Consider the following 24,010-nt stretch of genomic DNA (forward strand, 5'->3'; position numbering starts at 1 on the left):
AACTATTATATCACATCAGCATTTATGTTATACATTTTCTATTAAAAATTCTCTTTTTTTTTTTTCATTAAGATACCATTCCATTGTTCAAACAAAACTGAAGAGGAGATGGTGAGTTCTATCATTCTATCAACTTTACTATAGGCTATCAAATCCTTTTTTTTTTAAATAGTAATCATCTAAAAAGTATATGGAAAAATTTTTGTTAACCAACTATTTAATATTTGGTTAATAACATTTAGTCCAAATCTTTCTATTGCTGATTAGACATTTGCTTTTTTTTTCTTTAAAAAAAAAAGGAAAACGTGTGCTATTCCTTTTACAGACTGAGCACTTGATATGCAATACATACAAAACAGTAATTATTCATCTTTGGAGGGAATTCACATTTACAATAAGAAATGCAGCAGCATGAGTAGCCTATGCTACAAATATGGGACCATACTCGATAAATTTACCATATCCTGCTGGTGGATGGCAATGCTTGTTTTGGGTAATGGGATTCCTTTGGAAGCCAGTATAACCTAGACAAGTATGTTTTGAACTAAACTTATTCTGTAATGATAAGCTTCATAATTATTTTTCTTCTTCTTGATAGGATAAACAGCTTCTCATTTGATTCCGTTAAACCCCTCTTCATTTTCTACAGCACATAGACGTGACTCTGTGTAAGAAATTTGTTAAATATCAACAAACGCATTTATGGAAATTAACAAAATGAAAACCACATTATAGTTCTATTATGGTAATGTTATAAAGGCACCTTATGATCCATAAAACGCTAGAAAAGAAAAGTTGGTATGCATCTCAATTACGTTGATCTAAAGAGTCCAGGTCATTTATAATTAGTCGTGAATTTTTCATACACACTAGTTATGCACTGATTATGCTACGCAATTCTCATCAAAGCTGACATCACCTTAGAGACATAAAATCTGAATAACGTCTTAATTTATAATTTCCAAGTAGCAGTAAATATGAAGCAGAATTACTTACCCCAGAAGCTCCAAGATACCGGCTGATTTCATCATTGTTTTTAAGAAGGCTTACGGATGCAGAATTAATTAATGGTTGTAATTTCAGTAGTAGGAAAGTGTTGCAAGACTGTCGTTTAAAATTATTTTTAGTGATCCTAGGAGTACACTGGATGACCTGGGAGATTCTAATCCCAAGCTTCAACTGATTTAGATGATCTAGGATTTCTAAGCTTTTTGGAAGCAATATCACTCACCCGAAAACATGTTTTCGTTGAGACTACTAAATAGTAAAGAAATAAATTGTATCAAATGGATGATCAATATCTATTATCGATATATATCTATTAGTGTGTCCATGCTGTTTGGAATGATGGTCAGATAAGAATGAATCCAAATGATAATACCCATCCTTAAGGATGTTAAGTGTTGGGGTGATTCTCGGGCAAAGGTAATTTCCTGATAAATATATGTTCGTTGTAAAACACGATGACGTGGAATAGTCAACAGTTAGTCTAAATGTATAATTCACTACCAATTGATTTTTTAGTCTCGAAGACAATATGACTTATGAATACAGTGTTTTATTATACAGAGACTATTATGAAATTATTTGAAGGTTAGCTGTGCTGTATTATGTTTAACTTACAGAGACCCAAAATGAATATCAAGTTGAAAAGACACAAAATATTTTATGGCGGAAATCATCAAATGTCCATCAGTACACACTTAGCTTACACACATACATATCTTCATCTAAGGGGATTACCCCCCAAAAATGGCATCCTAGACTTTCACATTTTCTTCATCAGCAATCGAAATATTTTTAGTCACAAACAGATATGGAGCCGTTATCTAGCTTTATTAGCAGATTATACAATTCACTAGCAGATCCAGGGGGGTCTCAGGGGGTCATGACCCCCTCCCCAGCCTTTCCTAGGAATGAAGTATGACTGTTAAACTTAGGGATTTCAAGAAAAAAGTTTTACTTTTGAAATTGGGGTTTTCAAGATAAAAAAAAGTTTGATTGTTAGACTTCGGGTTTTGGGAAAAAAAAAAAAATATTTTGTTAAACATGGGGTTTTCCAAACAAAAAGTTTGACTGTTAAACTTGGTATATGGGTGGAAAATATTACTATATATCTTATCAGTCATGTTTATTTTCAGGTTTCATCCTTTAATAAGTTATTTTGCTTCTACAAGTTTTCCTTTTGTATTGACTCTTATGCGAAGACTTTTTCTAAAAGGAAAATTTCCCCTAATGTTTTTATTCTCGAGTCAGAGTTGATTTGAAAATCATAAAGTATGTGTGGTTGAATGTTTGAAAGTAACGTGTGTTAGTGATAAAATCTAAGAATTCCTTTGTTAAAAATGTTCCAAATCGTTTATCATACGAAATAGACAAGGGTATGTGGCAATCAGCTCAATTTTCTGATTTATTTTAGGCGTATATATATATATATATATATATATATATATATATATATATATATGTATGTATATATATATATGTATATATATATATACATATATATGTATATATACAGTATATATACATGAAAAAATTTCTACCTCATTATGGGATCGAACCCTAGCCCTTTCAAATCAAAGGCCAAGTTGATTCCAACGATGCTACCAGAAGCGACCTGGCCTTTCATTTGAAGGGGCTAGGGTTCGATCCCAGTATGAGGAAGAAATTATATTTCTATGTGAGCACGATATTGTGTTGATTTTCATCCATATATATACATATATATATATATATATATATATATATATATATATATATATATATATATATATATATATATATATATATATATATATATATATATATATATATATATATATATATATATACGAGAGAGAGAGAGAGAGAGAGAGAGAGAGAGAGAGAGAGAGAGAGAGAGAGAGAGAGAGAGAGAGAGAGAGAGTTCTTAATCCTTTATCATACGCAATAGAAGAGGGTAAGTGGCAATCAGCTCAATTCTCTTGATTTATTTCATAGGCAGAGTGAATTACACACACACACACACACACACATATATATATATATCTATATATATACATATATATATATATATATATATATATATATGTATATATATATGTATATATATATATATATATATATATACATATATATATATACATACATATATATATATATATATATATATATATATATATAGAGAGAGAGAGAGAGAGAGAGAGAGAGAGAGAGAGAGAGAGAGAGAGAGAGAGAGAGAGAGAGAGAGAGAGAGAGAGAGTCCATTGCTAATCTTTTATTATGCGCAATAGACAAGAGTAAATTGTAAATCACCTCAATTCTCTTGATGGTTTATTTCTTAGGGAGAGTGAATTGAACATATATATATATATATATATATATATATATATATATATATATATATATATATGTGTGTGTATATATATGTATGTATATATATATATATATATATATATATATATATATATATATATATATATATATATATATTGCTATACAACATTTGGTCAGTGCAACTTTTACTTTTTCTAAATCATGCTTGTTCATCTCTCAGCTCTTCATAAATCTTACAGCAATGCATAGAATAAAGATATCCCCTTTTGATGGCATTTGTGGACTATGAAAAGGACTTTGATAATGTGCACTGACCAATTTTATGGAGAGTCCTGCGTTATTATGGAATTCCTCTTAAATATGTAAATATGATTAAGTCTGTTCATGAGCATAGAAAGTGCAAAGTTAATGTTGATGAAGTTTTATCAAATGAATTTTCAGTGAACAGCCGAGTACGCCAAGGGAATGTGTTGTCACCTATGTTTTTTATCCTCCTCAAGGATTTTGTAATGCGTAGAACAGTCAGAGATTGTGGAGAAGGATTGGACTGGATTGGTGATAGGAATTTAGCAGACCTAGAGTTTGCTGATGATGCTGTCCTCGTTAGCAGAACACCATAGGATTTACAATGCCTGCTTACCAGAATGTATGAAAGATCTCACGAGGTTGGGCTGGAGATAAATAGAAGAAAGACAGAGATGATGGAAACGGAGTATGCAATGGTAGATGAAATATCATTGGAAGGAGAAAGGAATAATGAGGTAGAATCATTTAAGTATTTGGGAACTATGATCACTAATACTGGGTCTTTAGAATTAGAGTTTAGTGATTGATTGATTGATTGATTGATTGGTTGCTTGATTTGAGGTTTTCTGGCATCCTGACGTCTAGAATTTAGTGAAAAAAAATGCAAATCAGACAATGGATAGGTTAAGTAAAATTTAGTGAAAGATTGAAGAAAGCAAATCACTCAATGGCTAGGTTAAGTAAAATTCGGATATCAAATCGCCAGAAATTACATTAAAAAATCAGATTATATGTCAGTTTAGTGAGATCAGTGTTACCCTATGAACATGAGTCATGGTATGACAATGAAACAATCTCCAATAGATTCAGTAGATTTAAGAACAAAGTCCTCAGAAGGATATAGGGAGTTAAATGGCAGGGGAGGATTAGAAATGAAGCTATAAGAGATTACTCGAGTGCCATGTGTGGATGAGATCTTGATAATGGGTAGATGGCATTTGTTTGTGCATACTCTACGCACTCCCCAAAAGAGATTGGTTCACCAAACGTTCAGCTGGGCTCCGAAAGGCCCTGGAAGAATTGGAAAACCCAGGCCTGCATGGCTGAGGACCATGAAGCGCGAAGTAGGAGATGATGAATGGTGAAGTATTGAAATAAAAGCTCAAGATAGAGATGACTGGTGAAATCTAACCGGAGTTCTTTGGCATAGGAGAAGATGATGATGAAGAAGAATTATCTATTAATTGCCAAAATATATATCATTTTTAAAGTCAAAGTAATGGGGGAGTTTGCAGAATATTTTTTTTTTTACTAGATATACAGTAGAATACAGTCATATCCTGACACATTGATTTTAATGGAATTCGTTTTCTATGAAGAGATATCAATCACTGTATGAAACTGTTACACTTTAAAATAGCTATAGTGAATGTCACTGCATATTATATATATATATATATATATATATATATATATATATATATATATATATATATATATATATATATATATATATATATATATATATATATATCAAATAAGCCATATATTTTAATACGTTAATGTCTAGATTCTCTCATCGACCTCGGGATCAGAGTCCTAATGGCGGAACCACTCAAAGACAATAGCATCTGACAGGCCAGGAATAGAACCCTAGTCCAGGATGCTTGCATGACAGTGACAATACTATTTAGCCGCAAAGAATGGTATTGTCACTGTCATAGAACCATTCTGGACCAGGGTTCGATTCACGTTAGACCTGTTAGATGCTATTGTCTTTGAGTGGTTCTACCTTAGGTCTCTAACCCCGAGGTCAATAAGAGAATCCAGACATTAATGTATTAAAACATATGGCTTATTTCAATATGAAAAAGTATGTCTAAATGTGCAAAAATTTGTCATATTATATATATATATATATATATATATATATATATGTATATGTGTGTGTGTGTGTGTGTGTGTGTGTGTGTGTGTGTGTGTGAGTCTGTGTGTGTTTCCTCTCGTATCCTTGTTGCTCTTTCTATGTCTGTTAGTGTTAATACCCTTTTTATTCTTTCCTTAGCTCCATGAGTGGTTACTATCTCAAGTTCTAAGTCTTTTGTAAGACTCAAAGTTTCTGATGCATAAGTTATTACAAATAGGACAATCTAATTAAAAACTTTTATTTCCAGAGATAGCTGCATTTTCATAATCTTGTTTGGTTTACCAAAAACTATTCACCCCATGGTTATCCTTTTTTAAATTTCAATTTCATGGCCTTGGGAAACAAGTATTTTATACATTAACTATCTATAGAGGTTCTTCCATAACCCTTATATGTCGTCTCTGCATTTTCATTGAGCATTATTTTATTATTATTATTATTATTATTATTATTATTATTATTATTATTATTATTATTATTATTATTATAAGTTAAGCTATAACCCTAGTTTGAAAGGCAAGATGCTATAAGTTCAAGGGCTCCAACAGGGGAAAAAATAGCCCTTTGAGGAAAGGAAATAAGGAAATAAACTACAAAAGAAGTAACAAACAACCAGAATGAAATATTTTGATAACAGTAACAACATTAAATTGGATCTTTGGTATATGAACTATACAAAGTTAAAAAAAAAAAAATCAAGAGGAAGATGAACAATATAGAACAGTGTGCCTGTGTGTACCCTCAAGTAAGAGAACTCTATTCCAAGAGAGTGGGAGGCCATGGTACAGAGGCTATGGCACTACCAATACTAGAGAACAATGTTTTGAATTTGGAGTGTTTTGCCAAAAGAGCTGGTTACCATATCTGAATTCTCTTCTACCCTTACCAAGAAGAGAGAAACCACTGAACAGTTTCGTCGTAGTAGGTCAGCACAAGGACATCCACAAATATAGGCTACATGCACTTCACCATGTGGCAATTATAAAAATCAGATAGTTCACATAGCCATTAGTAAAGAGAAAAGGAGGACTCTGAGAAATGTAAGACACTATAGAGATGCAGATATTGGTGGTGATCACCAGCTCCTCATTGCTACAATGGAATTAAAATTGAAAGCATCCAACAGAAATGTAGATGGAATACATAGGTTTGATTCAACTAAGCTTGAAGATGAGGACAGAAAAACCTTTGCTATTGCTGTAAAAATCGATTAGTAGTCTTAGGGACTTCGAGAGATGAAGAGCAGATAATTGATGAAGTATGGGGTGATATTAATTAAGAACATACAACAGTCAGTTGGTAGTAAAGTTTTGTGATATGCAGTTACAAAGAGAAAGCAATGGATATCAAATGATATGTGCAATACTATAAAAAGGAGACTGAGACAAAAATTGATTGTTGAAAGTTTTGAGGAATTAACGAAAATTACAAGTTAGAGCATGTTAAATATTCCAGTATTAATAGTGAAGTCAAAAGAAAAGTCTGGAATGACTGGAGAGAGTATTTAGACAGGAAAGCAGATGAGGCTGACAAAGCTATGAATTAAGAGAGTGGCTATGGTATAAATATTGCTCATAGAATTACTAATGAAATCTCTAATGCACTGTTAGCAAAAACCGTAATTTTGATCGGAAATTCTCCGTAAAAAGACATACTGTTCTCAACCGTATTTCAGTAAAACACAGGCGACCGTAATTTTACCTTACTTTGCTATTATTTCTATATGGGTTGATTTCCGTAATATCACTCTTTTACGTCAATATAACCGTTTTTAAAACGGTAAAAATCCTGGAATAAATCTTACCAAACTTTTACCGTTTTTTAACGTAAGTTTTTAGCTGTGTGGAACAAAGAAGAAGAAGCATATACCCATTAAAAGAGGGATAGGCTTGTTAAAACAACAGAAGATGAAGAAAGGCAACGTCGGATGGAATACTTTAGCGAGGCCAGGAATATGAGATATGAGGGAAATAATTTGATTGATATACCTGAAGCTGACGAAGACCTTAATGTAACCATGAATGAATTTAGTGTGATTGAAGTCAAAGGTGAAAAGCCCTGGTTACGATGGAATAAGTGCTGAGATGGTACTGGGTGAAAATGAAGTTACCCCAGAATACTTACAAGATTATTATGTAGAATGTTTCATGAAAAAAGCAAAACCTGATGAATGGGAATTAGAAGTGTTGGTGAAAAATATCTGAACAAGGAAACCTGATTGATTGCAATAATTACAAAGGCATCACACGTCAGTTGTCATGAAAATATATAGTATTCTTATTCTAAAGAGACTAGAGAGAAAGATTGATGAAAAGCTGAGAGATGAATAAGCAGGATTTAGAAAAGGTAGAAGTTGTACTGAACAAATTTTCACATTGAGATATTGTACGACAGTGCGTAGAATATAGAAAACCACTTTTGATGGCATTTGTGGAATGAAAAAAGCCTTTTGTGGAGAGTCCTGCGTTATTATGGTATTCTTCTCAAATATGTAAGTTTGATTAAGTCTGTTCATAAGCATAGCAAGTGTAAAGTTAATGTTAGTGGAGTCCCATCAAACGATTTTCCAGTGAACACCGGAGTACTCCAAAGGAATGTGTTTTCACTTATGTTGTTTATTCTCCGCATGGATTTTGTAAGGCCGAGTATATTTAGAGATGAGGGGTAGATGAAGATGGTTTGGGCATAGTCTTTGCACTCCTCAAGAGAGATTAGTTCACCAAACATTTAACTGGGCTCCTCAAGGTACTAGAAGAGCTGGAAGACCCAGACCTACATAGCTGAGGACCATGTAGTGTGAAGTCAGAGATGATGAATGGAGAAGTATTGATTTAAAAACTCAAGATAGAGACAATAGGTGAAATCTGAACGAGGCCCTTTGTGTCAATATGTGTAGGAGGAGATGATGTTCCTGATGAATTAACCCCTTGAGTGAATTAATTGTTTGGTAATCTCAGTGCTGTCAGGTGTATGAGGACAGAGGAGAATATAGAAAGAATAAGGCCAGACTACTCGGTGTATGTGTATGTATAGATAAAATGAGCCGTATCCAGAGAGAGGGATCCAATGTAGTACTGTCTTGCCTGTCAAAGAACCTAATAACTCTCTAGTGGTGGCATTTTTACTTTCTCTATTTTAATCCTTTATCATCTTTTGTAACTCCTCTCATGATTCACTAGATCGATCTATGTCATCTACAAATCTTAACTTGTTAAGGTATTCCTTTTTCAACTGGAATTTGCTCGCTATCTTTATGTAGTTTTAGGGTTGCTGTACTTCCAGTGTAGATCTCTTCAAGTGTTCTAAAATTGTATTCATTGTGACTGCTGAAGTTTTCTTATAATCTATAAATGCCAAAGATAGTGGTTTGTCATATTCTGTTGAGTTTTTCATTTCTGGTTAATTACAGGGATATGGTCAGTTGTTACATACCCGCTTCTAAGGCCTGCCTGCTATCTTGGTTGATTAAAGTGTAGCTGTCTTTCTATTCAATCTAATATGATCTTTGTAAATAGTTTATATATTACTAGGAGAAATCTTATTATGTCGTAATTTTTCAGGTCTTTCGTGTCTCCCATTTTAGAAATTAGTACAATGATAGTTTTTTTCCAAGATGTAGGTATAGAACTCTTGCACATAATTTCTGTAAAGTTCATCGAGTTTTACTACTATGAAATCCTCTACATCTATTATCAAATATATATATATATATATATATATATATATATATATATATATATATATATATACAATTATACATATATATAAATGTATATATATACATATATATATATATATATATATATATACATATATATATACATATATATATATATATATATGTATATATACATATATACATATATACATATATATATATATGTATATATATATATACAGTATATATATATATATATATATATATATATATATATATATATATATGCATATATATATGTATATATGTGGGTGTATATGAATATATGTGTGTATATATATAAATAAACAGTATATATACATGTATATACATATATATATATGTATATATATACTGTATATGTATGTATATAAATGTATATATATGTGTGTATATATATATATATATATATATATATATATATATATATGCATATATATGTATACATGCATATATATGTATATATATATAAATATGTATATATATATATATACATATATATATATATATTATAAATATATGCATATAGGCATATATATTATGAATGTATATACTGTAGTTTGTATATATGGTACAACATTCTAGGATTGTATTTTCTAATACATCAATAAAGGAAAATTATTTTCCATGTAACACAGTAGTCAATTTCAATCGTCCTCTCTCTCTCTCTCTCTCTCTCTCTCTCTCTCTCTCTCTCTCTCTCTCTCTCTCTCTCTCTTTCCCCTGGTATATGCAAGTATTAACGTTAGAAGTAAATATCAGTACAGCTACTCATGATTTGTTAGCGCGCATATTCCTAATGCTAAATCAAGCGCTTTTGTTTCCTTAGCTGAATTTATTTCGACATGACATTTTTAAGGAGATCAAACCATGTGTTGAAGCACCTGCTAATTAACGATGAAATTTTGATCGAGTAATATTAATTCTCAGAAAACTCTGATATGGCTGTTTTATCGGCTAGCTTTTGTTCTCTTCAGTACCTAGGCCAAAAACTCTACCGATTGAAAGTGGAAATTTAAATGGCATTATAATGCAATTTGATTACTGCCTTTTTGTTTAATATCACTTGTAATCGACGCAACATGAAAACCCCATAATTCTATAATCTTTTAATAAGTTTACCGGTTCTAAATGTAATAGGTTTCAAACAAAGATGAGATTTTAATTTGCGCGGTAACTAGTATGGTGGTCATTATTGTTTCTATAAAAAAGAATAGTAAAGTAGATAAGATGAAAACGGAAGAAAGGAAAATCTTCAAAGAAATAAAAACCGCCCTTTCCTTTGGAGAAATGTCCAAAGGTTTCATATAATAAAACTTGAATTTTACGAAAACCTTCAAACTTTGATAAAACTAAGACTAGATAATGAACATCTTCCGTTCAATAGTTGTTAAGAAAAGAATGTAGTAAAAGAGCTGTGGAAGATTGAGATCATCCCCCTCCCCTCTCTCTCTCTCTCTCTCTCTCTCTCTCTCTCTCTCTCTCTCTCTCTCTCTCTCTCTCTCTAACACACACACAGACACATACACACACACTCCAAAGTGGGAAAAATTCATCATATATGAGCTGCATATATAAAGAGATTGTGTTTCTGATATGAATCAAGTTGGAAGAAGTGGAGAGACTAACTATATTTCGAACAGTCAAGAATTGCTGTTGGTTGATAATTGAACGGAAGGATGCAGGTGCTCCAATAATCATAGACATAACTAAGAGGTACTCAGCTGATGAGAGTTTCTGGAAATTCATAGTTATGTACTTGAAGTAATATTTGTAGAGATTACAGCTTAAATGTTTTATATATTTTAACGGGATGCTCTTATAGCCTAATGCATTTTCAGCATAAAATATTCAAATATAGTGTGAAAATTGTACAAAAAAACATTGAAAATAGCTCTAAAAGAGCTTAAAATTGCGTCAGCTTGTGGGGGGCCTACAGTGGTCCGCAGGGACCCTAGCTGCTTTCGTCATGTATCCGAGCCCCCTTTTTTGAACTTGCTGAATCTGCGCTTGTAATTCACAATGTAAATTAATGTGCACACTCTTGCAACCTACCATGCTTCCAAAGAAAAGCCTTCTCAAAGGCTTTTGTTATGTCGATAAAGATAAGTTTTGTTTTAGGATCCTTTGAAAAGCCATCAAGTGTTCAAATACGGTCAGAAAGAGCCTGCTGAAAGAATTGTATTACAATTTGTGATCCTCTTCAGAAAGCTAGTCAATGAATACAGAAAAAAAAAATCATTGTTTTCTATGCTGGTATGCACAAGTATCGTGAGTAGGCTACTTTCTGCCAATCATCTAATGCAAAGAATTCTTCAACTTAGTTTATTATGCATCCCTCAATGTGCTTAGGTGAAGCTTAGTTTACACTAATCTAACATACAAGACAGGTTTCCAGTTTTGTGCTGGCTTTGAAATTCCCTATATCACATAAGAAAATTAAATTTGGCAGTTCTATATAATCTTGATATTTGTTAAAATTTAGAATATGAATAAATGAAAAACAAATAGCAAATAAATCGCGTATGAAGGAAAACACAGTAAGTCATACCGTTACTTTGTTATTTTCCAGAGGACAAAAAAGACCGTTGGGTGGGAGCTATTGACGTCACAGGCAATCATGAATGGTATTGGGAATCAGGTGACCTGATCCCGGGCGGTCCTCCATTCTGGGCAACAAGTGAACCGAATCATAAAAGTGATCATGCAAGAGATCAGGGAGCCTACATGTCCGCCTCCAAACGATTTTACCTTGAAGATGATTCTACATCACATCAGCTTGACTACATTTGTAAAGTCAGTCCATTTGAATGAATGATATTATCTTATTCATTATGGACCCTTTCAAATTTTTCTTTATTTGTGGAGTATCATCTGTTAAATAATTATAGATGTGTTCTATATGCACTGTAAAAATAAAGATAAACTGAAGACAGCAATTGTTTGATTTTTTATAACCGGCATTGCATCAGAGATCAATTAGGCCTAACTCTTTCGCTTAATTAATGATAAGGCCAATTGTTAACGTAACTCTCCGAAATTTATACTTCTCCGAAGTATTTGTATTATAAGTAAGGAGTTAAGATTCCTCAGTTTTTCAATGAGAAGAATAATTGGCATTAAACCTATTGTCTTAATTCAGTCCAGACTTAATAAGAACCATTAAAAGATGTTGAACAAAAATAATAAAAAATATTTTCCCAAAAGTAGATAAACATTTGCCTTCTAAAGTAAAAGACTATAGAAAATGAATGAAATCTAATGCCCAGTGAATAAAATGACCAAAAAATCATATAGAATAAGCAAAGTTATGAATATATAATTGGAGAATCCGCAAACAAAGGGGAATATTGGACCTTAGAGACAGGAATAAAAGTTGCTGAAGCAAGAATTTCGACTAAAGCGCTAATTTTCACTAAACAAAGTAGAAAGTTGTCTTGTAGGAGTTTCCACTGGGTTACTGAGAGAAAGTGTAACGCTGCTCCAATTTAATGATCAGGCCAATCAGAAAGAGACTTTCTTTGAGGCTCTTAATTAATGTTAAGGTTTTTGTTTGGTTTTTCTCTCGAAATCAAACAATGCAACTCAATGTGAATTAGAGAGACGAAAGAAAAAACACTAAACGGGGATATTTAAAAAGATAAATACAATAAAAAACATTCCAAAGACAATAAATTAATCTGCAGAAAAGAAGCGTAGATTTAACATTTAATTTAAGGATATGACCAGATAGAAATACTGTATCTCCAGGCATCTAGCTATTCGTGGTCACAGCTGGGTTATATAGCCTAAGAACAATATGTGAAAGATTTTTTTCATTTTGAAAGACTTTAGCTCATCAACAGTTCTCATATTAGGAGGGAGTTTATTGTACTGTATAATTTTTGGGGTTGCACAATCATATATTTATTCCTTAACAAAAATAATATTTCTAAGAGGATATCCAGGAACTCTTCCCGTACTATATTATTTATTTGAGTACTGAGAGACAAATTACACTCATCAAGTAACTGACTTTGTCAGATATTTTGATTAGAGTGATTGATATTCACTGGAATGCCAACAACATAAATTTTTCCATTTAGGTTTAATTGTATAAAATAGAGCACATAGCCATTAATAAAGAGAGAAGGAGGACTGGGAAATGTAAGAAGCTATAGAAGTGCAGATACTGGTAGTGATTACCAGCTCCTCATTGCCACACTAAAATTAAAACTGAAAGCACCCAACAGAAATGTAGATAGAATACCTATGTTTCATACAACTAAGCTTCTAGAAGATGAGAGCAGAAAATCCTTTACAATTGGATGTAGGGATCGATTTGCAGTCTTAGAGACTTTTAAAGAAGAAGAGCAGACAATTGATGAAGAATGGTGTGATATTAAGAACATATCAGTCAGTTGGTAGTGAAGTTTTGCGACATCCTTTACAGGGAGAAAACCATGGATATTTTATGATACTTGGGATACTAAGAAAAGGAGCCAAAGATCGCTATTGATTGTTGTAAGTTTTCAAGGAAGTAATGAAAATTACAAGGTAGAGCATGCTAAGTATCCCAGTATTGATAGTGAAGTTAAAAGAAAAGCCAGGAATGACTGGAGAGAATATTTAGACGAGGCTGAGGAAGCTAACAAAGCTATGAATTCAGGGAGTGGTTATGGTGTAAGAATTGCTCACATAATTATTAATAAAATCTCTACTGGCACAAAGAAGAAGAAGCCTATACCCATTAAAAAGAGAGATGGATCTGTTATAACAACAGAAGATAAAGAAAGGCAACGCTGGATGGAACACTTTAGTGAGGTCACCATTAGGAGATATGAAGGGAATAATTTGATTGATATACCTGACGCTGATGAAGACCTTGATGTGCCCATGAATGAATTCAGTGTTTTTGAAATCGATGCTATCATTAAAAAACTCAGGAGATGGAAAGCGCCTGGATGCAATGGAATAACTACTGAGATTATACTAGCTGAAACCTAAAAGCAGAATACTTACAAGATTATTTTGTAGAATGGGGCGTGAAGAGGCTAGGAGCTAGGAGTGTTGGTGAAAAGGGCTAAAAAAGGAGATCTGATTGATTGCAATAATTACAGAGGCATCATACTTACGTCAGTTGTCATGAAAATATAAAGTATGCTCATTCTAAAGAAACTAGAGAGAAAGATTGAGGAAAAGCTGAGAGATGAATAAGCAGAATTTCAAAAATGTATAAATTGAACTGACCAAGTTTTCATTTCAAGACATGTGGTATAGCAATATGTAGAATATAGAAATCCACTTTTGATGGCATTTGTTGACTATGAAAAAGCCTTTGATAGTGTGACCCAGCCAATTTTATAGAGAGTCCTGTATTATTATGGAGTTCCTGTTAAATATGTAAATTTGATTGTCTGTTACCCAGTGCAAAGTTAATGTTAGTGGAGTCCAATCAAATGAATTTCCAGTGAACAGTGGAGTAGTCCATGGGAATGCATTGGAAGCTATGTTGTTTATCCTCCTCATGTATTTTCTAATGCAGAGAACAGTTGAGGATGATGGAGAAGGATTGGACTGGATCGGTAACGGGAAATTAACTGACCTAGTGTATGCTGATGACGCTGTCCTTATTTGCAGAACACCACACGACTTGCAAAGCTTGCTTACCAGTATGCATGAGATATCACATGAGGTTAGATTCAAGACAAATAGAAGAAAGGCAGAGATGATAAACACATAATGTGCAATGAAGATGAAATATCATTGGAAGGAGAAAGGATTAATGAGGTGGAATCATTTGAATATTTAGTAACTATGATCTCTAATACAGGATCTTTAGTATTAGAGTTTAATGAAAGATTGAAAAAAGCAAATCAGACAATAGGTAGCTTGAGTAAAATCTGGAAATCAAATTGCCTGAAATTACATTTAAAAATCAGGCTATATATCAGTTTATTGAGATCTTTGTTACTGTATGGACATGAGTAATGGTATGACAATGAAACACTATCCATCAGATTTTGTAGATTTGAGAACAAAGCCCTCAGAAGAATATTGGGAGTTTAATGGCAAGGCAGGATTAGAAATGAAACTATAAAAGATATTAACTTGAGTACCATATGTGGATGAGATCAAGGTGAGGTGTATATGGAGATGGATTGTGCATTTTCTTCACACTCCCCAAGAGATATTAGTTCACCAAACTTTCACGGGCTCCACAAGGCACTATAAGAGTAGGAATACCCAGGCCTATATGACTGAGGACTATGAAGCGTGAAGTAGGAAAAGATGAATGGAGAAGTATTAATTTAAAAACTCAAGATAGAGACAACTGGTGAAATCTAACCGAGGCCCTTTTGCATCAATAGGTATAGGAGGAGATGAGGATTATGTACCACCCGTGTGTCACACGAGCGTACATAGTAACGACATTTCTCTTTTTTGTATATATTATCCTTTGTATCTTCGCTCTCCCATTGCACCGACAGCAACTTGTTTTAACATGTCTGCATACTCCATTGTTAACTGTTAACAGAACCAGTTGCCGGTTTGACAAGAAATTGCATATCTGTATTTTGGGGCCTTCTTACCGGGACCTTGTGTGTATATATACTTGATGTGTCATAATAAAGTTACTCAGTTGCTTTCATTTCACCTTTGAGTCACAACCTACTCTTGGCTCGTCACATTGGTGCCCCCGGAAGTCGACTCTATCCTCCCGCCTTCCCCCCATCACTGTTACTATGACGGACTCCACGGAAGTTGGCACTGCCCCATTGAAATTTTCGTCGTTCGCCAGCGGAGCGGTGTTTGCTTGGTTTCAGCACGCAGAAGTCCAGTTTCGCATCAAGGGCGTGACTCGCTCAACCACCAAAGCAGATTATGTTCTTGCGGCGATACCCGAGGACACCTTCTTGGAAATCTCTGACTGGCTTTGTGAACAAGGAGACGCTCCAATAGCGCATGATGCCCTTAAAACATACTTTCTGCAGCAGTACTCGCCGTCGCCAGTCGCCCGTATAGCAAAGCTTTTTCAGCTCTCTCAACAACCGTTGGGGGACCAAAGGGCTTCATTCGCCCTCAAGGAAATGACCAGTATCGCTCGCCTGCAACCTGCCGCAGACGGCTCTCCTCGTGAGGGGAGCCTACTTTGTGCCCTTTGGGTAAGCCGTTTACCCGAACCTGTACGCGCTGCCATACCCGATGTCGATAGTTTACCATAAAGGAGTTGATGACCAAAGCCGACACCCTTATGGACAGCCACTTCACGTCATTCAAGACCTCCATCAACGACTCCACTCCTGACGAAGAGGACACCTATTCAACGTTAACCGAAGCTGACGTGAATGCCGTAGGACACACATGCCTACATGAGGACCTGCCGGAGCAGCGACAAAGCCACCCATCACCCACCACCTGCTCGCGTCCCAACCAACGACTTCTACAGCCACTTTCTGCTGCCCATCGGCCGCAGTTTTTCTACTACCGCTCCAGATTTGGGGTTGCCGCGAAGAAATGTTCCAAGGATCGTCAGTTTTCAAAAAACGTGTAAGTAGGCTATCGCTCATGGCAGTGGCCTCCCGTATTTCTAATCTTTTCTTTATACATGATGCAGGAACGGGCGTGCAATTTTTGGAGGACACGGTTGCTTGTCGTTCTCTTTTGCCAAGGTAACTCTTCAGGACACGACATAGTCTGTCTAAGTCTGCCGACGTCCACCTGCTAGCTGCCAACGGATCTGCGATACCAACCTACGGTTACGAGAACCTCACATTATCGTTTGGAAACCTCAAATTTATTTGGAAGTTTCTCGTTGCTGACGTCACATTGCCAATCTTTGGTGCGGATTTCCTCTCTCATTTCCACCTTCTAGTCGATATCACCCACTGACGATTGGTCAACGCAGACTCGTACTTGGCGACGCTTCTTCATTCCGCCCCCTCCAGCCTCGCTCTCCACATCAGCGCACCCACGGATGCCTACGCCCACCTCCTCACGTCGTACCCGGAAGTTTTCCGTCCAGAACTTCGCCAAACGCCCACGGCTCCTGCCAAACACGGTATTTATCACCATATCAAGACGACGTGAACCCCAGTCTTCGCTAAATTGGCAGCCGCCAAACAGACGTTCGCCGAAATGGAAGAAACGAGCCTTTGCAAAAAGGCCTCCAGCCCATGGTCATCACCCTTACACATCGTCTTGAAGAAAGACGGCTCCCTCCGTCCGTGTGGGGATTACAGGTGCCTGAACATGCAAACAGAACCGGATTACTACCCCCTCCCAAACATTACCGACGTGACCTCCTACCTACACAAAGCAAAGGTTTTTTCCACGCTCGACCTCCTCAAGGGGTAATATCAGGTGCCTATGACCTCAGAAGACATCCCCAAGACCGTCATCACCTTTCCCTTCGGTACATACACCTTAAATTACTCCTATTTTAGCCTTCGTAATGCTAGGGCCACTTTTCAACGTCTCATGGATGGCATCTTAGGGGACCTCCCCTTCTGTGTATGTTATGTGGACAACATACTTGTGTTCTCTTCCTCAAAAGAGGAACACCTCTATCACCTGCGCATTGTGCTCGACTGCCTACAACAAAATGGCCTTGTAGTCCGGTACGACAAATGTACCTTTGGAGCCAACGAAGTGTCGTTCTTAGGGCACCGCATCATTCCTGAAGGAGTCCGTTCCCTCCCTGAGAAGGTAGCAGCTGTTCAGAACTTCCCCACGCCCTCGACCGTTAAAGCACTGCAGGAATTGTTGGGCATGATCAACAATTATCACCGTTTTCTGCCAGCCATTGCCGCCACTCTTGCTCCCCTCTACGCCTCACTCAAGGGCAAGTCAAAAGACCTGACGTGGGGTCCCCTTCAAGAAGTGGCCTTCTGCAACGCAAAGAATGCTCTATCAACTGCTGCTGCTCTCACTTTTCCCGTCCCACATGCCTCTCTCCTTCTCTCCACAGATGCCAGTGACATCGCTATTGGTGCAGTGCTCGAACAGGTGGTCAATGGCTCTCCCTGCCCATTGGCCTTCTTCAGTAGAAAACTGTCCAAGACAGAATCGAGTTATTCTACCTTCAATCGCAAATTGCTGGCGGTGCACCTGGCTGTCCGCCACTTTCGCCATTTCTTAGAAGGTACGCCATTTGTCATTCGCACAGACCAACGCCTCTGGTGCACGCCTTCACTCGACAGTCTGACGCCTGATCCGCCTGTCAACAACAACATCTCTCCACCATAGCTGAATACAATTGCACCCTTCAACACGTCCCTGGGAAAATGAATCCCGTTGCCAATGCCCTGTCAAGAAACATGTTGGCTGCCGTTCAACTGGGATTGGATTACAATGCCTTGGCTGAAGCTCACCGACAGGATCCAGAGTATCAATCATGTAGGACATCCTGCACATCCCTCCATTGGGAAGACGTCCCCCTCAACGACTCCAACACCACCCTCCTCTGTGACGTCAGTACTGTTAGACCGCGACCGTGGATTCCTGCTCCCATGCGCCGACAGGTGTTTGATTTCATTCACGGCCTTTCACATCCCTCACGCCGTTCTACTACACAGCTGCTGAAGACGAAGTTCATTTGGCACGGCATTACTAAAGATACTAACGATTGGCTCCACGCCTGTACTTCTTGCCAAACTTCCAAAGTACTGCAACACACAAATTTAGGAGTGGGCATCTTTCCTCAACCTCAGCGTCTTTTCGCCCACATTCACGTCAACATTGTAGGCCCCCTACCTACATCACAAGGACATCATTACCTGTTTACCGTCATCGACCGCTCCACTCGTTGGCCTGAAGCCATTCCCATGGAAACTGCAACGTCCGCCTCATGTACATCTGCCTTACTCTTAGGAGGGATAGCAAGATTTGGTGTCCCTGAGCATATTTCTTCTGACAGGGGTACCACTTTCACCTCTCAACTGTGGATATCATTAGCGAATCTACTTGGCATCATCCTACATCAGACAACTGCCTACAACCCCGCTGCCAATGGAATGGTTGAACGTTTTCATTGGACCCTCAAAGTAGCTTTGATGTCCCGCTGTAAGGATTCCAACTGGTTTACTCAGCTTCCCTGGGTTCTCCTGGGTCTAAGGACTACTACTAATGACGCCCTGAATGTCTCGGCAGCTGAAATGGTGTATGGCGGCCCGTTGGTAGTCCCTGCCGAATTTTTTCCGTCTGCAACCTACTCCGAAAATCTCCAGCGTATACGTCACGTCGTGGGAAAATTTACTTCATGCCGCCAGACTTACAAGCCCCCAGCAAAGCATCACTTACCGACAGACTTGTACTATGCAACGCCGTCTTCCTACACAACGACACTAGCAAGCCACCGCTAACGCCCCCTTACACAGGCCCTTTCCTTGTGATCCGACGCAATCCGAAAGCATTCCTACAAAACATTCATGGCAAAGAAGACTGGGTCTCCATTGATTGTCTAAAACCTGCTTATCTCCTGCCAGATGACCCACCTACAGTTCGCCTCTCTAGATCAGGACGCACTATTCAACATGTACAGTATGTCAATTTCAGGGGGGGGGGAGCCGTGTGCCACCCGTGTGTCACATGAGCGTACATAGTAATGACATTTCTCTATTTTGTATATATTATCCTTTGTATCTTCGCTCTCCCCTCGCACTGACAGCAACTTGTTTTAGCATGTCTGCATACTTCATTGTTAACTGTTAACAGAACCGGTTGCCGGTTTGAAAAGAAATAGCATGTCTGTATTTTGTGACCTTCTTACTGGGACCTTGTGTGTATATATACTCGATGTGTCGTAATAAAGTTACTCAGTTGCTTTCATCTCGCCTTTGAGTTACAACCTACTCTTGGCTCGTCCCAATCATGATGTATAGATTCCATCCATTCTTTAACACTGGTAAGAACATATGAATTTTTTCTTTTATTTCCTAAATGCCTTATTAGAGAAATACAACTGTATTACCAGCAAAAAATGTGTACTTCACTCCATGCTTGAGCACACTAGTATATTTGGCAGGCCAGATGTATAAGTACATTTTAAAATTGGATCTAACATCCTACCCGTGAATTCATTTAAAAAAAAAAAAAAAAAAAAAAAAAAAAAACATCACCATTCAGTGTTTTTGTAGGTTTTAGTAGCCTATTAGAAACGTCCCCAACTCGCATTCCTTTGGTTGATCTTTAAACCCCTTATCTTAATTTCTCATAAGGTGAATGAGTATTCAGAATCTGTACACAGTACTTTCTGTCATAGTTATTCAAAATACTTATGGGCTTCATCCACAGCCCCAGTAGATCGTAAATTATTTATAAGTATTTGATGCTAATTGTATCAAAATCTCCTCATAGATCAAGTGAAATCAAGATACCACATTTGCCCTCATCCATCAATCCCAACCGATCATTTGCAAAGGATCATACATCACCTCTGTAAATCTTACTTCTGTATTTGATGCTATACTAATCAAATTCGGCGTTTCCACGAAAGTCATAGTTATTTTCCTCGTGATGTGGGGCGAGAGGGAGAAATTCTGGCACTACTCTAGCACATGTGGTCTATGCTTTGAAGTGACTTGATGTGTCTAACAAGGCTTAAGCTGTTGTTCCATAATTTTTACCTTTATGCTCCGTACCGAGCTTACTTTTTTTCTTTTACCCTTTTTACCCAAGTGCGCATTAAATTGAAACTGCTAACATTCGCTTCCTGCAGTTTACCCACTAATCCACTGTTCAGAGCTTTCAACAGAAGTTGTAATTTTAAAGTAGTCAACAGATACGATTCTTCAAAACTGCAACCCAGGTAGCAATGAAATCTATTTTCTCTCAAAAAGTAAGTACACTTACTTACGGCCAGGTATTGGTCATTTTTTTGCTGACATCAAAAATCCAGTTTTACTTCATTTAGTTTTAGTTGTTTAAATTCTTTCCATTCAAATCTGGCAAGAATATCATTTCTCATTTCTATTCTAAAACAATGTTTTTGAGAAATCAAATTGTGTCATCCAACCAATAGTACATATACAAAATACAGTTAGAGTTAAAATTCACCTCTCCCTCCATCCCTTCCACTTCCTCCGAGCAAATCCAAACACAATCCTCCTTACCAATAACCCACTCACCCATTACCAATTCCTTAAGTGCCTTTCCAAGCCTCCCGTGTCCACTGTCAGAAGACGTCCAGGGGCCTCACACCCCTCCAATCCTTCAAACCACCTTCCACTGGAAAGACCTTGACCCCATCACTTGCCCCATGGGGGCTTCCATAGCCGCCATTTCAAATATCCTTAGCAACTTTTTAGAGGTACATAAAATTAAGATTTCACAGCAATCCCTAGATGATTTTGTCCTTAACAGAGCCGCCCAAGAACTCCAAACCCTAGTCTCTTCATAGTCCCTCCAGTGAAATATCTTGACACAAACACACTCAGCAACGAAGAAACTCTCAACAACACCAAAGTGAAAGTGCCTGCGAAATCAGAAACAAGTTCGCAAACTTCAGTGCAAAATCCAGACATTATTATGCTGCAAGAAACCTTGCTAAGAGAGAATACACAATTCTCATTTTCAGGATAAAAAGTGTATACCACGTATCTAACACCAACAACGGGAGGATTAACTACTCTCATCAAGAATAGCATCCCCTCAAAAAGAGTACAAAGCATAGACTGTGGGACAGAGGCAGAGATACTTAGTGTTCAGGTGTCTCTACTAGCCACAACCCTCACAGTCCACAATGTCTACAAATTTCCAAACAAAAGCATCAATGTAGAGGGGCTCTTTGCCGCCCGCCACCTCCGAGGATGATACAATCATTACAGGCGATTTCAAAGCCCACCATCCGTTTCTCAACTCAATATTGGCAATAAATCAGACAGGCCGACACTTGCACGCCCTACAGCAAGAATATCCGGACGTAACATTGTTTAACAATAAGCCAGAAGCAACCCGTCTAAGGGGTGGTCGTTTAGACCTCACCTTCTTATCTTGCACCATCCAAAGGGGTGCTAAATGGCGACTGCATCCTGTGCTAACAAGTGATCACTTTGCTATAGAAATTTACCTCGGATTAGAGAAATACCCCTCTCCTCCTCCACCCACACAAAAGGTGAAACCCAGACTTTGCAAACTGGGCAAGATTTGAGCAATCCATGACGAAATGGGCTCGTGAATATTAAAGAACCCTCACAATGACATCTCCATCCTATCACTGGATTTTAACAAACAACTAGAAGTCACCGCCAGTATATCCATGCTACAGAGAATGTATTCAGGAACAAAGCCTACGGATGCCTGGTACTACAATAGCCGCATCAAGAAAATGAACGCAAGACTCAACCAAACCAGAAAGCTCTTCAGAAGACACATAAAAGATGAATTTCATGCTCTAGTTGAAAGCACCAAACATTCCTTACAGATAACACTGGAAGTGAAAATAAACAAATGGTATTCATGGTGCCACGAAATCAACAACAACACATCGCTAGCAAAGATATGGGGCTGGTTCAACAAGATCTCTAGGAAAAACAGAACACCCAGAGTCACCAAACCAGACTCATTAACAGAAGCAAATAGAATTGCAAATAACTTTGCTGACCGAGCCAAAAGCACAAATCTTCCTCTGCAAACCATAAATAGGCAGAGAACACTGTTCCCAATCAAGAGCAAAATTTTTGAAGCCGCCTGCAACATGACAGATGACACCGACAACCCATACACCATGGAAGTACTCAACACGGCTCTCGCAAAAGGCAGAAAAGACACTGTCCATGGAGCCGACCTAATCACATACAATATGCTATGGAACAAGGGAAGTCAGGCAAAGTTGGTGTACTGGCAATTAATGAATGGAACACACACTGAAAGACTCCAACCAATAACATGGAATCAACAAGACACTAAACCCATCCCAAAACCCAAAGAACCAGACACCTACAGTCCCATAGCTTTAATTAGCTACACCGAGAAAGTAGCTGAACGAATGGTACTCAGCAGACTACAATGGAAAATAAGCTCACTACATCTTCGCCTTTAAGCCTACAGACAGGGCAGAAGCACTCAAGAATGTATAACCGATGTTATCACAACAATCAACGACAAAAAACGCCTTTGTCATCTTTCTCGACCTCGAGCTATCCTCCTCAAACTTGTAGAAAAAAAGAGTGAAGGGGCACCTACTGGCCTGGACTCGGAATTACACATAGCACTGAGAAGCCAGAGTTACCTTTCAAGGAAAAACCTCCGAATTCGTCCCCCTAGAAAACGGAACGCCTCAGGGGGCATACTAAGCCCCTACCTTTTCAACCTACTTATGGAGAATCTAACCACTCTAGACCTCTCAAACTGAGTGGAAATCTTCATATACGCCACTGAAATATGTATCATCTGCCCACATAAAGCACATTCACGCAAAATTACCCAAAAGGCACTGGACATGATCCAGACCAAATGCAAAGACCTTGGCCTAAAAATCAACACCAACAAGACCAAAGCCATGGTCATCAAATACCCACATGACCCTCACAATTTTACTCTCATGGGCGAACCCATAGAATGGGTGATTCAATTCATGTGTCAAGGAGTAATCATCAACAAAACTCTCTCAACTGCCAGCGAAGTAACCCACCTCAGAGAGAAAACAAAAATTCGTCTCTCAGCCATAAAACGAATGACCTCCCTCAAACAAGGAGTATCAAAAGGCCTCCTAAGACTGTTTTACATTCAAGCAATTCAATGTCACATCGACTTTGTAGCACCTACGCTCACGTCGCTGAGCGAAACTTAAAAAGCCTCCCTAGAAGTGGTACAAAACATTGCCATGAGCATCAACAGTAGCT

General features: G+C 37.2%; 1 protein-coding gene across 1 annotated transcript in view; it reads left to right on the top strand.

Moving 5' to 3' along the window:
* Nucleotides 1-12,082, top strand: part of LOC137618507 (uncharacterized) — a 45,981-nt gene extending 33,899 nt beyond the window's left edge. Inside the window, exon 8 of the mRNA XM_068348668.1 lies at nt 11,761-12,082. Coding sequence (XP_068204769.1) covers nt 11,761-12,002 — 242 coding nt within the window. The 3' untranslated portion in view covers nt 12,003-12,082. The remainder of the gene's footprint in view (nt 1-11,760) is intronic.
* Nucleotides 12,083-24,010: the final 11,928 nt, after the last annotated feature.

Source organism: Palaemon carinicauda, chromosome 2 (assembly GCF_036898095.1).
Source record: "Palaemon carinicauda isolate YSFRI2023 chromosome 2, ASM3689809v2, whole genome shotgun sequence".
NCBI classification, from domain to species: domain Eukaryota; kingdom Metazoa; phylum Arthropoda; class Malacostraca; order Decapoda; family Palaemonidae; genus Palaemon; species Palaemon carinicauda.